Raw genomic sequence first — 16,218 nt, 5'->3', positions numbered from 1 at the left:
ATGAAGGCCTGTGTTCCCCTGACAGTGGCCGTGCTCTGTGGCCTGGCCTGGGCTGGTAAGTCACTACTGGTGGGGATGGCAGGAGTCCTGCCGAGAGTTGGGGGACTTGGGAGAGTGTGAGGGTAGTGAGAAGAGAGGGAACCAGCTCTGTCCTAAAGCCATGGACACCTTAGACCAAACCTGGTCTGAGGCAGGAGTTGCCTCTGGAGTGGATTGGGTTGTATGAAGGGAGCTGCAGAGCTGATGGACCGATGTCGTGGAAGCCCCTTCTCGACGACTTGGAAGATGAGCCCCAAACATCCCTTAGTCCAGCCTGACTTTTGATCTCACCAAGGTTTTGTTTTCTGGGGCCACTGTATAGCGTAAAGCTGGGCTGTGGCCGACTGGCTTTGAGTGGCCTGGTCGCCCTTGGTCACTTCCTCTGCTACCTGGGGGTAGGTGAGTTGTCTGCGTGGGACCTTTCCCTGGGTAAAGGCTTAGGAGGAGGGCAGGCTCCGGGGAAACTGGAAGAGCCCCTGACCAGGAGGCAGGTCATGTGGTCAGAGGAATCAGTCTTGTCCCGTGTTAGAGGACCTAAAGCAGAGAAGGGTCCTGGCCCCCAGGTACTAGCGATGCAGGGACAGGACCCGTGGCTAAGGATGGGAACATTTTCCTGTTCAGCAGCTGCAGATGCGGACGGTGATGTGTTAATTAGTGGTTACTGGGTGAGTAGGGAGAGTGCCAAGGGAGGGGGCTGGGCTGGGGGATGTGGGGGGAATCCTCAGCCCAAGGAGAAAGAATCCCACTCAGGTTTTTCCTACATAGGACTGTCGTAAGGGTGAAATAAGATAATGTACAAGAAGCCCCCTACATGGAGTGAGAGCTCAATAAACTGGGTCTTTGATTATGATTATAAAGATAAATACGTATAAAATCATTTATAATATTTATAAGTATATTTAGAACATATTAATTCTAGTAATATAACAAGTATTTATTTATATAAAATAATTTATATAAACATAAAATTTACTCTTGGAATCATTTCCAGTCAGGTTGTGGATAAGGAGACCCCTAACAGGATTCCTAAATGGAAAACGTTTGGAGGGGAAAGCCATTCCCAGGCCTCCCACGCTGGATGGGATCGTGTACCCCCTCTCCAGCACACATGGCAGAGAGCTGGGCCCGGGGTGGTGCAGAGCTCTCGGTAGGGAATGAGGGAGGGTGCGAGAGCCTCTAGCTTACTGTGAAGGAGTGGTGTGGGGTTGAGGCATTCCAGTCTCAGGAGAGGAGACATTTGATCCTTGGGGGACATCCCTGAGGGCAGAGGCCAAGGTGGCTTCAGAAGGGCAGATGGAGCCCTTGCCCCTGGGGCTGGTGGTCTGATCCTGCTGTGGGACTGATGGGGAAGAGAGGGTCCAGTGGGTGATGCCTCCTTCTTTCCTGAAGTGGGAGGAAGAGGCTCGGTTCTTGTCTGTCCTATGCCAACATCTCAGAACTTAGATGCAAGAGTATGAATAACACGGGAGCCAGTCTTAGGTCCCTGGTTGTTTCAAGTGAATTGAAGCAGGAATCTGGTCCTGGAAGTGAATCTACTTGGTTGGCTAGGTGTCCATGGAACAGCCTCTGAGACCCCCAGAGAAGCACAGATGTAGGAGTCCCCAACCATCAGAGGGGCTGAGGGCTGGCATATAGGGACACCCAGGTTTGGGACCAAGTTTCTTGGCGGGCAGTGTGGTTTGGGACTGGGTGTTGAGGCATACTGAAGTGTTGGAGTGTACGGAGAAATTTAGCATTTCGTGTAGGGATGGGGGCTGGTGACAAGCTCTTCCCGGGGACTGGAGAGGGTACCTCTGTCCAGGAGAAGAAAGGCCAAGATGGAGTAAGGCAGAAAGAGAGTCAGAGAGATGGGGCAGAGGATTACTGGAGCGGCGATTCAGGAGCCTGGCTAGTGAGCGAGGCGCACACAGAGGGTTTGTATGAACGGGAGGTACCGGGTGGGATCGCTGGAGTGAGTAGTCAGGGTGACACTCTGACACTCACCTGAGTGTCCCCAGAGCAGCCCGGGGAGGTACGTATGAGGAGAAGTCCCTCCCACTCCTAACCTCCCCCCTCAAGTCCCTAGGTCCTCTTGAAGCACACGGTGAGGTGTACAGGGAAGTGTGAAGGATCCCTGGCCTGGGGTTCCTACTGGGGACAAAGTTCTTGAACAGAGATGAAAAAGTCCACTCAGCCAGGGCCAGTGGGGCGGCGTCCTCTTGAGCTCTACAGAGCTGACTATTGACTTGCAGCCCTTCTCGACTGGTGCCAGCTGCTGGAATGGGGTGAATTCCTTCCTTGGACTCTGCCGATCTGGCCCATTAAGAGCGTTGCCCTGATTTGTCTGAATTCTCTCCCTTTGGATTCTGGGTGTACTGCCAGGCTGACTGAGCAGGCAGCTGACACAGCCTTCCTCCTGGGCTGAAAACTTCGCCTTAAGGTCTTTGCACTTGGGTTGCACCAAGGGAGCACCATTCAAGATTCAGGGGGAGTTCCCCTAGGCTTGGAGGGACAAGTGGCCTTGGGCCTGGTCTCTTTTAGGGACAATCCACTGGATCTGCCTTTCTGGCCACACTGGAAGCCCTTTACACAGTGTGAAGTTGCCTCAGGACCTGGGTTCATCTTGACGCCTCTTTGATGTAAAGAACACAGACTCATAGCGGAGACGTCAGCTAGAAACTGTCAGCAACATAAATGTGCTGACACCCCAGCCCAAGCGATGGCCCAGTTGAAACCCAGGGAGGGAGTCAGCTAGATTGAGTAGGTAGACAGGGAAGACTGCTCCAGCCAGTCTGGACACTTGCCACCTGGAAGATGGGCATGAAATACTGACTGTTTATTTATCTAACATCTAAGTGGCGCTACTGTGTGTCGTGCGCTGTCCTAAGTGCTTTACCAAAATGAACTCATTTAATTCTTATGAATAGACTATGAGATGGGCTCCATTATTATCACACTTTTACAGAGAAGGAAACTGAGGCAAAGAAGGTCAAATGACTTGCCCAAGATCACACAGCTAGAAAGCAGAAGAACCAGAATCCTGGCCTCGAGCAGTTTGGTGCCAGAGTCCGGGTTCTTTGTCTCTCTGCTGTGCCACCCTCATTAGCACAGTATAAACCCTAATCCCAGAATGCAAACCAGTGACTAAACCCATACCTCTCTTCTCCACCTCCACCCCAATCCACGCTAAATTTCGATGCTACACCTGTGTGGAATCACGACCAGGACCAAACCCCAAATCTAAGCTGAGGCAAAATCGGGATTATTTCTCCTCTCCTAGTCTTGACACATTCCTCAGCCCTGCAGTTTTCAACCTATTCCCTTTCCTTACCCGAACAGCAACACAAAATTGTTATTTTACCAATAATTAACTCAAGCCCAAATCCTAACTTTATTTTATTTATTTATTAATTTTTATTCTTTTATTTCTTATTTATTTATTTTTTTTAACATCTTTATTGGGGTATAATTGCTTTACAATGGTGTGTTAGTTTCTGCTTTGTAACACCAAATCCTAACTTTAGCTCTTAATCTAAACCTAACCCACCCCAATCCGGGCCCCAATTAGGTTTCAGTTTCTTCATTCATACAAATTCCAGTGTTAACTGTGACTCTGACTCTGATCTTGACATTCTCCGTAACCCACAGCCTGACCCTAAACCCAGTACCCACTAAATCCAAACCTCAGGAACCTCAAATGGAAACAAAGGCTCTGTTATCACCCTTAAAGCCCAGAGTGAAAGGAAAGAGTGCCCAGCCAGCTACCCCCTCCACTGTCTTTGCTGTGGCGGGCTTGTTATTTTAGGAGTGCTGGTGGGTTTGTACCATGTCTTTCAAAATTTCTTGTCTTATGCCCCTTGTGACCAAAAGCTGGCTTCTGCAAGCCATTTGGCTGGAGTAAGGGATGTGGTCTGTGGTTACATAACAGATCTTATTCCAAAGTCCAGTTCTCACCCAAACCCACCTCATTCCCCACCCTGAGCTAAACTAATCCAAACTAGAAGAGACAGAAAGACGTGACACAGTGGGGGAAGAGGGCGCAGAGGAGACCGAACGAAGGGGAGGGAAGAACAGAGAAGCAGAAGACATCAAAGGGACACAGGATGAGAGGCAGAGGCCAGAGGGGAGAAGGCCGGTGGGATCACTGGAGCGAAGGTGACTCACCAGCCTCTATGTGACAGGTGAACGGTGGCCTCTGGGCCATGCCCAGCCCACAGACCTCTTTCTTCGGTCTGTCTGAATTTTTTAAAGTTGGAAAAGTTCACATAGAAATGAAGCCTTCTTTTGAAAAACTGGAGGCTCTGGCGACACTGAGCCTGCATCTCAACATGGCAACAATTGGCTGGAGCTGCTCGTGGCAGCCAGTTTCAGGCAGGGCATCGTTCCCAGGTTTGTCACCGTCCCCACCTCCTTCTACTGCCTTCCTGCTTCTTGACTCATTTGTGTTACAGGTCTAGCCCCGATTGGCACCTGACTCTGTGATCCTGGTCTCTATTATTAGTCAGTGGGTGGCAGGTGGTGGGTGGGGGGGACGAGGCTTATGTTGTGTATGGGAGGCTGTGCACGTACCTCTCCCCGGCAGCTAGCAATGACCTTCCCTGCCAGGTGGGGCTCCTGCCCCTGTCTGTGAACCCTTCTGCAGAGGGTGCCTTGATGAGGAGAGTAGGATCCCCATAGAGCTAAGTTTGTGACCTTTACTGCCCGTAGGCCAAATGGAGTCATGCGCATCTCGCTGTAATGGCCACCACTTGTCCTGGGTATTCTAGGATGTCTCCAACATAAAACCCCAACTTAAAATAAAGTAGATGTCGTTTACCTGGAATATCTGTCTGAACTACCAGGATTAATAATATCTGGAAAATTTAAGTAATTCCCCAAAAAAGCAAAAGAATGAAAATATTATTTTAGCATGTATTACATTACCAATTATCATTTTCAAAAGTAAAAAAGTGGTAGTGAACTTTCCCAACTTGCATGCCACCAGGAAGACCGCATGGCATCAGTAACTGACAATTCATACCACTCTTCCTATCGCGAGTGGACTGAGCGGTTGCACATCTCTGACCTGTCATTCCCAGGCCAGAGGTTACATGGGACATGCATCGCCCTCAAAAGCCAGTTGTTCTTCTGCTACTCCAACTACACAGTTTAAAATTTGAAAACCTCACTTTGAATAATTCCTTTGTTTGGATGCTTCCAATATTTTAGACTCCCAGATAAATGGTCTTCTGCTTTGTGACATGAAGCCTTGCTAAGTTCACCGTCAAACCGTGTGTCCCATGGTAGGTAATGGCCAGCAAGACCACTGCATACGGTTGTGCACGTTGCGCACTGCACAAGGGCCCCTGGTTGAGAAGGTGAGTTGGACCAAAGTTGAATTTGTATCCTTCTCGCTAAGCCATGTGTCTCGGTGAAGAGCTGTGTCTGCTGAGAAAGGCGTACCTTTTCCTAATTTGCCCAAGAGTGGTTTCTGCTGGTCCAGCAATGTGCCCTCAGAGTTACTTCCACCCAAAAGAATGCTGAGTCAATTTACACAAAAAACACCACACATACTAGCAGCTCTGCTCATCAGACCCAGGCAGGGAAACCCAGGCCCAGAGCTCAGTGCCAGGATCAGAGCCAACCCCCCTTCTTCTTTCTAAAATTAATGTTTATTGGAGTATAGTTGATTTACAATGTTGTGTTGGTTTCTGCTGTACAGTAAAGTGAATCAGTTATACATATACATACATCCGCTCTTTTTTAGATTCTATTCCCCTATAGGTCATTACAGAGTATTGAGTAGAGTTCCCTGTGCTATACAGGAGGTTCTTATTATTGATAGTTATCTATTTTATATACAGTAGTTGTATATGTCGATCCCAATCTCCCAATTTATCCCTTCTCCCCTTCCCCCTCGGTAACCATAAGTTTGTTTTCTACGAGCCGACCCCTTTCTGCTGCCCTGTGCCCCATGTAGCAGACACAGGGAGACCTGTGCACCTTGGACAATCAGGCTGGCATTTCAAGATAGAGACGATACTCAGCCTAGCAGCCGTTTCATCACTGTCTCTGATGTGCAACTCAGAATCCTTTTCCCACAGAAAAAATGTTATCAATGGTGACTGAGGCTCTAGATCAGCTCACAAAGGTCTATTTAGCATAAACGGTGGCTGAGTTAAGAACCCTGTGGACTGTCAGCACTTAAAACACAGCCTGGCAGAAAGCAAGTGATCAGAAGATGTTTGTTGACTGAATAAATAACCTGCCCCACGGTTCTGATGGTAAGAACAAGATACTATCTGGTGACCGCGCTGACAGATTCTGAAGCACTTTGTAATAGTGTTGGGTTTTGGGGGGAGTGGTGTAGGGGTAGAATTTATTCCCCTACGTGATGAGAGAGGAGCTCAGAGTCCCCAGCAACATTCATTCCCTCGTCTTCCTCCCCAGCCCCGCTCCACCCTTCTCTGCCCAGAGCCAAGGTTGCAGTTACTCAGCTCGCAGGCAAGGGAATGGGCCAGCAATAGGAATGTGCTTTTCTGAATGCACCTAAAGATTCCCAAATGCAGCCTTTGTGGCCATTGCCAAGTGTAATTGCGAAGAAAGAAGGGAATCTGGTATCTCAGGAAACAGTTCTTATTCCATGAGGCCTGGGAGGAGTTCACCCTTGACTCTGGGAGTTATTACAGGTAAGCGATGTTCCTAAATGAGGGTCTTGTCATTTGGAGAGTTCAAGCCTATCCACCTATCAATTTACATTAAATAAAAGTCATCCCAACCTCAGAGTTTTCAGCCCGGAAGAGACCACCTCCTGCCCCCCACCTCCGCTTTCTACAGATGAGCACACTGGGTACCAGAAGGGTGAATGGCGAGGAGGGTTGTCGCCTGGGGATGTTGTTTCACTTCCGTGAACAGTTTTCAATCCCCCTGTCTTACACCTTCAGATTTTCTCCTCCTTCACCTGGTACTTGTTCAACGTACCCTCGCCCCTGCTTTGTATTTTCTTCCACTGCACATGCTTGTCCCCGAAGCTGGGAGGACTGAGAATCAGTGATAAAGAGGAAGGGCCCCTCGGGGAGGTTTGGTGACTTTATTTCTCTGACCTACAGCTGATGAGGACCTCAACGAGCCTGAGCCATTCCTGGAGCTGGAAGAAGAGACGGAGGGGGCCCCGGCTAGCGGTGAGTCTGCCTCCCCAGAGGGGGGCCTTCGGGATAAAGATGAGGGACGTGAGAGGATGACGAGGAGGGGGCAGCCACGTGAGCGGCCACAGGCCCAGGCCAAAGCCAGATGGGACCCCAAATCCAGCACCTAGAGGTGGTGAGGGCAGCTCGCTGGACTCCTGGGATCTGGGAGGGAGGAAGCCCCAGGGCCTCAGTGACCTGGGGGGTAGGCAGGAAAGAGTCCCAGGCCTGCTGAGAGGGACAGGGAAGGGGAAGAGATTTTATTTTTAGAGAGGGAAGATTATAAAAACAACAGGCCAGAAAGTAGAGTTCGGCACCAGAAAGGACTTCCTGACTGTGAAGGGTGTGCACCGATTAGCCTTGTTTGTTTTCCTTCCCTGGAGTTCTTTAATAGGAAGCATCAGGAAAGCAAGGCTGGGGGGCGGGGCACGGGGTGGGGTGGGGTTCATGCAGTGGGCACGGCCTGGCCGCTGCGGGGAGCGACCCCTAGAGGTCAGCCCAGGACACACCTCCCCTCTGTCCTCTCAGACTTGTACTCGGCACCCAACTCCTGCCGGGGCCGCTGCCTGGAAGCCTTCGACAAGCACCACCTATGCCACTGCAACGCCCGCTGCCCAAAGTTTGGAAACTGCTGCGAGGATTTCGAGAGCCTGTGTGGCCGTGGTCAGTCTCCTGCTCCCTTTAGCACAGCCCCAGAGGCAGAGGAACTCTCTAGAGCAATAGCTCTCCGGGTGTGGTCCCTGGACCAGTACCATGAGCATCACCTGGGAATTTATTAGACATGGAAACTCTAGGGCTCACCCCGGACCCACTGAATCAGAAACTCTGGAGGAGGGGCCCACGACTCTGTTTTCACAAGCCCTCCAGGCAATTCTGATGCGTGCCAAAGTGCGAGAAATTTCCTAGGGGCAGGGGGCAGTGTGGCTATTTCATGGACCTTCTGTGGGCAAGGCCATGTGCTGAACTTAAGGATCCTTTAGGCCGCTAGGCCCCTGCCCTACAATCACTAGGGCGCCTGATTGCAGCCCCTCTCCCCCGCTGCGGGCTTCTGGAAGGTGCCCAGGAGGGGATGCACACAGACAGCTGCTTGCCCCCTGGCCTCCCTCGGGCTCTGAAATACCCCTCCCCCAATTCCTCCCAGAGGGCTTCTCCCGCATCAGCGATGCCATAACCAGGGGGGAACCGCAGAGCATCTCTGAGAAGATCTATAGGGCAGACACCAACAAAGCCCAGGAGGAAGACATTGTTCTCAATCGCCAAAAATGCACCTCGCGCTCGGAGGCCAGAGACCAAGTAGACCGCTGCCCAGAGCCGTGAGCGCCCTTCAGGCCTCTTCCTGCAGTCGCTCCCCCAGCTTTGCTCGCTTTGGTGCTTCAGCTCTTTTCTCCTCAAGGCAGGCAGGACCAAAGGGAGAGGGAAAAAAATAGGTCTCCAGAGACAGATAAAGCCATCTGGGGACCTGTGGGGATCCATTTGGGAGGGTTTCTGGGACTGGCTGGGCTGAGAATAGAACTGACCTTCCAAGAGATGAAGTGGAAGAAAAGAGGGACCTCATGCGTTGTCCCCAAGAGTATGTGAAGTCCCCACTCTGCCTCTGAACCCAACCCTCTCATGCCTGCCCCTGCACCTGGAAGTTCTGGAGGGGTTTCTGCTCCGCGTGCAGGCCTCTCACTGGGCCTCCCTCTACCTGCCCCAGGCTCTTCACGTATGTCAATGAGAAGCTCTTCTCCAAGCCGACCTACGCCGCCTTCATCAACCTCCTCGACAACTACCAGCGGGCCGTGGGCCGCGGGGAGCACTTCACAGCCCAGCAGCTGGCTGAGCAGGACACCTTCCTCAGCGAGGTTATGAAGACGGCCGTCATGAAGGAACTCTACGGCTTCCTCCACCGGCAGAGTGAGTGAGGCCGTGAGGCCTCCCCCAGGCCCCGAGAGAGAGGGAGGCCCTGCTGAGGACGCGGTGTGCCCACAGCGGGCCAGGCACCCCTGGGGGCTCCACGGCGGGCAGGTTAAGAGAGCAGGTGGGGACTAGGTGGAGGCCAGTGGACCTCTGGGAGGGGACAGAGAGGGGCCTAGAAGAGACCACAGACCCAAGCAGGAGCTGAAAAATCCTCTGTCCGGCTTCGAAGTCAACCCACCTTTTGACCTAATCTTAGCAGCCTGGTTTGCCCCCCACTCGCTACTTCGGTCTCAGGGTTCTCCGCGGGCCGTGAGTCACCCAGCTCCCGCTCAGCCCCCAGGGCACTCCTCTGCCACCTGAGTTGATCCCGGACTCAGCACCGCTTTGCAGGCACGTAGGGTCCCTGCCCCCGCTCCCTCATCGGGCACTAAGTCCAGGAAGGAGGCCGGCCCATTCCACATTTTTGCTGGGGACACAGCAACAGAAAATCAACAAAGGTTCAGAGGGGGACGTGATACTGGGAAGGGTTCTGGTTGGAGAGACTCCAGATACAGATACATGTGAATCAGACCAAAAAAGGTTTGGGCCGCAGGACTTCTTGGCATGCGGTGTGTTTGTTGGTGTCCTCCAGATTCCTTTCCTGAACTCCGGGCAGCTGGGCCTTGCCTGGGGGTGGCTCCGTCCTGGTCATCCCTTGCTGGCCGTGGGATCGCCGCTGCTCGGAGCCGTTGCATTCCATCCTCCGGTGGCCCCGTTAAGAGTTAGTAACACTGTTTTTAGGTAAAGCCGGTGACACACAAGCAAGCCCTGCGAAGAGGGCGCGATCCTGCACTGCCCCCTGGCGTTCTCCTTGTAGTAAACACAGGAGAGGATCTTGGAGGTCGAGACTGAGCCCTAGTCCAGGCTGTTCCACTACCCACCCGGTCTACGCCTCTCTCCCTGTCCAAATCCCACTTATCCTTAAAGTTCTAGCTCACATTCCACCTCATTTATGAAGCTGCACTTGCTGCAGCTCACAGCTGGCTTTCGGAGTCTCTTCAGAGGTCAAGGGTTTGGAGTGTGTCCTAAAATAGCCTTGGGCCAGAGAGACTTGGTTTCACTTGCTAATGACGCAAGGGATCCTGGGCCGTTTGACCCTCAGACCCCAACTGAGCCTTGTCTGTGCAATGCGGTCTTGGGGGATTCATGCATGTAAAACACTCAGTGGAAAGCCTGGCACCCGGTAAGCTGTAGCCATTCAGATTGTGAAGGCGTTCTCTATTGTATCGTGTGTTCTTAGTCTTGTTTTCCAACTGCGTGGTTTTAAAAAACTGTTTATTGTATTTTATTTTTATTTTTGGCTGCGTGGGGTCTTAGTTGCGGCACGCTTTCTCTTCGTTGAGGTGCGCGGGCTTCTCTCTAGTTGTGGCGTGTGGGCTCAGTAGTTGCGGTGCGTGGGCTCTCTAGTTGTGGCACGCAGGCTCAGTAGCTGCCCCTTGGCATGTGGGATCTTAGTTCCCTGACCGGGGATCGAAACCCCATCCCCTGCACTGGAAGGCAGATTCTTACCCACTGGAGCACCCAACCGTGTTTTAAGTCCTTGAAAGGAGGGAATATGCCTGGCATCTCTTTAGCGTCCTCTACACACAATTCTGGGCAGTGAACCATCGATAGTTGCTAGCTCCCTAATTCAGATCTCCAGCCCTGACATTCCCCTGCCTGTCTAACTGGCATCTACTCAGAACTTAGGGTAAAGAGAACTCACGGTTCCTGCCTCTTCCTCCAGACCTGCTCCTTCCTCATCTTCCCCATCTCATAAATGACCCCATACTTCATCCAGTTGCTCAGGCCCAAAGCCCAGCGGTTATATTTGATTCTTCTCTTTACCTCCCCACTCCCCACCTCCATTTCCTCCACCAGGAACGCCTGGTAACAACCTGACATGAAGAATCTATGTGAGGATTGAAAGCACTCAAACAGTGCCAGGTACACAGAACAAACTCAGTAAATCGAAACTATTTTTCTTATTGTTAAGGTTTGACTGAGCTCCAACCTTCTTTGCATGGGCTGGCAGCTGCCTGCCTCTCAGACCTCCTCTCCTACCACTCTCCCTTCCTGCTGGCTGTGCTCCAGCTACATGGGCCCTCAGCTCTCTAAACACCGGGGTGTCCTGGAGCCTTTGCACTTGCTGCTCCTTCTACGTGGAAGGCTCTTTCCCCCAGGTCTTTGCACGGCTGACTCCTTACCCTTCAGGTCTCTGATCAGTGCTACCTTCTCAGAGGCCTTTCTAGAAAAGCTCCCACCCGAACCCCACCTCCAGGCATCATGGGACAATCTGCTTTATTTTCTTCATAGCACTTATGTGAACTCATACCGTTTATTGTTTGTTTATTATCTGTCTCCTCTACCGGAATATAAACTATAAAGACAGGAATCTTGTCCTTGTGATTCCCTGATGAATCCTCAGCCTTTAGATCTGGGCCTGGCACAGAACAGGCGCCCCATAGAATCTATGGCATAGATAACTGCTGAGCGAACAACTGACTATGTTGGCGGAACCCACCTGTCTCTTGTCACGCTGGAGCAGGTGGCCCTTCCTTGCTTTCCAGGATCTGGCCCTGCCTTCCCCTCTCCTCAGTCCTCTGTGTTCCTCTCCCCAGACCGCTACAGCACAGAACAGGAGTTCGTCAACGACTTGAAAAACATGTGGTTTGGGCTGTATTCAAGAGGCAAAGAAGACGGGGACTCAGGCGGCTTTGAACATGTCTTCTTAGGTGGGATTACTCTGCTTGGGAAGAAAGAGTTGGAGGGATGAAGAGAGATGCTTCCCTCAGGCACAGGGCAGCATCAGCACCGATGAATCAGTAGTCGAGCCAGCTCGCAGGGCAGGGCACGTCTGCTCCCTGGCCAAGAGGGAGGGGACTGAGGGGCCATGTTTGAGGGCCAGTTTCTTCTGGAGTATCAGAGGGAGAAAGAAGCCCAGACACCGGGGCTCCCAAGGTGCACACGTAAGAAGAGAGACGTGTTTGAGGCCCTGGCTGTCTACCTCTCAATGGTCCTCTGCTTCCAGGGCTTGGTCAGCAGTTTCCTAAGGAGGCCCCATTGCCCCAGCGTAAGGCTCCCACCAAGTCTGGCTTGCTCCTAGGGAAATGGCTAGAGGAGTATCTCAGAATGGCCCAGGGTCAGTGGGGAGAAGGAACTCTCCCAAGGGCTTCAGCTGAAATGGGAGTTGTGTGTGTGTGTGTGTGTGTGTGTGTGTGTGTAGCTTTCTGAGGTGAGAGTTAGGGACGTGAGGGCCTTCGGGAAGTTGGGGTGGACATTCTAGGAATAAGAGACTGGAGAAGGGGTACAGCCTTGGCACGGGAGTGGGGAAAGAGGTCGGAGGGGAGGCCCAGGTCACCCACCTTGATCTGTTTATTACAGGTGAAGTCAAAAAAGGCAAGGTCTCTGGCTTCCATAACTGGATCCACTTCTACATGCAGGAGAAGGAGGGCCTGGTTGACTATTACAGTCACATCTGTGACGGGCCCGTGAGAACTGAGTGCTGACCCCGTGGGCTGGAAAAGCGCCGTCAGTACCCAGACGTCCTGTCCTCGTTCTGAATTCCAAACAGGCAGACTTGTCTCCCACCCTGACCCTCTTGGCAGTCTAACGGGGATCGTGAATAGGACTTCCCCATTTGCTGGAAAGAGGGTTTAGCCAGCCAGGACGCTTCCAAACAGTGAAGGCTCCCGAGCTGCAGGGGGCAGGGGGCAGAGGGCATCCTCTCTGGATGGCAGAGTGTGGGCAGGGGAGAATCCTTGAGGGGAAAACCAAAGACCTGAATTTCCTTCGAATGTGGTGTCAGCTGAAGTTTCAGTCTGGCTAGTCTGAGTTAAACTTCTTATATTTTTATAAAAAAAAAGAACCCTTTGCTGCCCTGAGCCTGGAAATAATTTGGGGGCAATAAGCTGTCCTTCTCTTCCGCATGTGAGGGCCACAGGGAACGGGTACGTCCCTGCTCCCCTGGCATCGGGCACATGGATGCCGACTGTGGCCTTTCTGGGAGATGCGAGCTGGCGGCTCCAGAGAGAGGGTGTGCGCAGGACTCAGATACCCTAGCAGGGCAGACCGCATCCTCTGTCGATTTAAAGAATCCAGTCTCCCCAGGAAGCTCACACAGACCCCCACGGGCCCTCGACAAATCCTAGCCAACCCTCCGTGCGACTCCGCACTGTGGCACTCAGCAGACCCCCTTTACCGCCCTTCTCTCCGCAGGGGGATTCTTACCCCAAGGTGCTGGCCTTGCAGTTCAGCTGGGACGGCTACTACAAGCAAATGGGTTCAGCTTTCATCGGCAGCAGCCCCGAGTTTGAGTTTGCCCTTTACTCCCTGTGCTTCATCGCCAGGCCAGGCAAAGTGTAAGTCCTGGTGGCTCAGGAGGGCTTGGACAAATCACTGTTCTGGGCCTCGGTTTTCTGTCTTGGAACGTGAAGCTGTTGATCAGATCAGTCGTGTAGCTGCCAACCTTCACCCCAGCAGCAGAACCACATCCCCTGCCTCCTCCAAGTGCAATCGTATGCAGGAGCTTAATATACAAAACAGTTAGAAATGGAGTTGCCCTGGGGCTGCAAGCTTCTCTGTTTGGCCCCTGAGGCTGTTTGGGGGAACGCTGGAGCCCCAGAGAGTACAGTTAGAAACCACTGGCCCTCATCTTCTCTAACATTTGAGGACTCTGGGCCCAACTACTTCTGAAACCCTAAGCGGACATTTCATTTCTGGGGGTTGCAGCTCTAGAGTCGGATTTGAGAATATTCCTGTAGGACAGATGAGAAGCAGTATTCTCTAAGAAGACAGAAAAGAAGACAGAGTTTGCAGAGTGCACGTGGGGAGCCAGAGGCAGAGGCTGAAGCGAGCTGTGGCAGCCCCCTTAGAGGCTAAGACAGGGTGGAGCCCTTCCGCGCGGGCTGAACTTCATCCTTCCAGCTTGGGGACGGAGGTGGAGTGAAGCAGGTCCCTATGATTTGCTGATCTTTCCCCACAGGTGCCAGTTAAGCCTGGGTGGACATCCCTTGGCCATCCAGACCTATGCCTGGGACAAGTCAACCTACGGAAATGGCAAGAAGTACATCGCCACAGCCTACGTGGTGTCTCCTACCCAATAGAGCTTCGAGCTAGAAAGGGGCGTGAGGGCAGTGAGAGCTCTTGTCGGACCGAGATGCTATTTGCTCTGCGCTGGAGGGGGAGGGAATGGAGGAGACTGGGAGGGACTCCCCAATCCAGAAATGCCCCTATGAGAAAGAGAGAAAAGATACAAATTAGAGAAACAGTCACATCTTTGTCCTCCAGCATTTTGGAAACAGAAGGTGGGGACCCTCAATAGCTCTTTGCCCTGCTGGGAGGTGGAACCCTGAATAAGTCCTTGAGGTCTCCAGGCCTCATGTTTCCTTTTAATGCAAAGGGAAGGGGTTTGCCCCATTTCCTCTTTTGGGGGTTGGTGAGAAGGCAAACCTGATGACATTCTTACTGTGAAGATGTTTTCAATTGTTCTTAGGAAGAATGGCTGAGAGAAATTCAAGGTTACCCTAATGGCTGTTATGGTACACAGCTCTGCAAACTGTAATCACCCCCATACTGGGGCCTCAAATAAAACAGGCTATGGAGATCAAGGGTGGGTATTTGGTCTTTTCTAGGGTGAGATCCTCTCAGAACAGGGTCCGCGGGAGGGTAACGGCTGATGCAGTGAGTAGGCTGGAGCGGCAGTGGACTCCTCCAGGCCCGATTTTTTTGTAGTCAGCTAGGTAACTGCAACAAGAAGCTTCCTAACTGTGGGTATTTTGTGCAGTTACAGAGCTGTATTTTGATTCCAAATAGTTTGTAAAAGAGTTCCCCTCCTAGGCGGAAGATTTTGCATCAGAAGAAGAAAGGAACCTAGAGCTTGGTGTCACTAACGTAATTATTTTAAGTCTAACTCAGCAGCCATAATTTGCATAAGCTCTTAGAATGGAAGACAGGGAGACTGGGGCTCCCTATTTCACTCAGTTATGCATTTCTCCCCTAATCACATTGGGAACCAGATGCTGTCCCACAGGGCAAGGCTTGAACTATGCTGTAGAGTCTTGAGTCTCAAGTCATTTCAGAAAACTTGAAATGTGTCTCTTCTTTGCATATGCCCCCCCCCCCCCTCAACTGTCTGTCTCCCAGCCTTTTCCGTGGAGCAGGGCTGGGAGTGATGCTTCTGGCTTTAGTGGCTCTTTGGGATGACCTGGAGGATGTGGTATCTTGGTAAAGTTCCTGACTCACCTAAGTCTCTCTAGCTAAGACGGGTGGAGAATTCACCTGGTGGACTTGTAATGTGAAGGGCAGAAGGAGAGCCCTTCCCGCTTCTGGTTCCACATATAAGTGAGCCTGGAAGTCACCATTCCATCCTAACAACAAGTAAAAACTGAACAGAGTGAAAAACCAACGATTCTTCTTGGATCTGTAAGACAGGGGAGAACACAGGCAAACTGCTGCCCTCGGACTGGAAAGACAGGTGAATGTAGGAAGACACAGAAACCAGGGCTGTGGTTCAAAAACCTGAACTGTAATCGATAACTGCTGGAGGTTCAGTGCAGTTGGCTCTGAGCGTTAAAAACTCCAGGGGACCCAGTCACAGGGCGCCTGCGCAATGCTGTGAAATGTACCTCCAGGAGCTCCTGTAATAAACGTGTGAGAAAAATCCCCTCAGCCTTCCCGCACCGGTGTGAGAAAAGAAACCATTTTGAAATACTCCAGAGCATTCTGTCCTTCTTAACAAAGTCTGCCCTGAGGGGAAGCTAGTTCGCCAGAGCCTAAGCTGCTGGGGTATTGTCAGAGCCTAACTGACAGGTAGGGAGAGACCCAACTCTAGCCTTCCAAGTGGGAGAAGAGAAATTACCCAACTCCAGCCCCCTTCCATCCATCCTCTCCGCACAAGCGGGGAGAAACACTTGTGAAATTCACAGTACAGAGGCATAGGCTGACTGAAGGACAGACCTACAGAGGACTACAGAATGCCTTCCCTCCCCTCACACCTCACCACCACATTACTAAAGGCCTATTTACAGCACTTTCTTTTACTGGTACATTGTGTCTGGCTATCAAGAAAAAACTGTTACCCCAAAACGGGGTTCCCCTTTTGGTGGGTGTCGAGCCAAAA

The 16,218-nt window shown here is 51.8% G+C and overlaps 1 protein-coding gene across 2 annotated transcripts; it reads left to right on the top strand.

The window, feature by feature from the left end:
* Positions 1-14,203, top strand: ENDOU (endonuclease, poly(U) specific; the record flags this gene model as incomplete). 2 transcript variants are annotated; one of them, XM_082849793.1, is made up of 9 exons in its annotated part: positions 1-55; positions 7,107-7,178; positions 7,710-7,844; positions 8,323-8,494; positions 8,878-9,077; positions 11,720-11,833; positions 12,483-12,589; positions 13,317-13,459; positions 14,083-14,203. In XM_082849793.1, 9 exons carry the CDS (start codon positions 1-3, stop codon positions 14,201-14,203), a joined length of 1,119 nt encoding a protein of 372 aa, XP_082705919.1. The 2 variants fall into 2 exon arrangements, with proteins under 2 accessions (XP_082705919.1, XP_082705920.1); XM_082849794.1 differs by lacking the exon at positions 7,107-7,178.
* Between the last annotated feature and the right edge of the window lie 2,015 nt (positions 14,204-16,218).

This window comes from Leucopleurus acutus (assembly GCF_964270905.1).
Source record: "Leucopleurus acutus genome assembly, chromosome: 11".
Lineage (NCBI taxonomy): Eukaryota > Metazoa > Chordata > Mammalia > Artiodactyla > Delphinidae > Leucopleurus > Leucopleurus acutus.
This window is presented reverse-complemented; position numbering and strand designations above follow the sequence as displayed.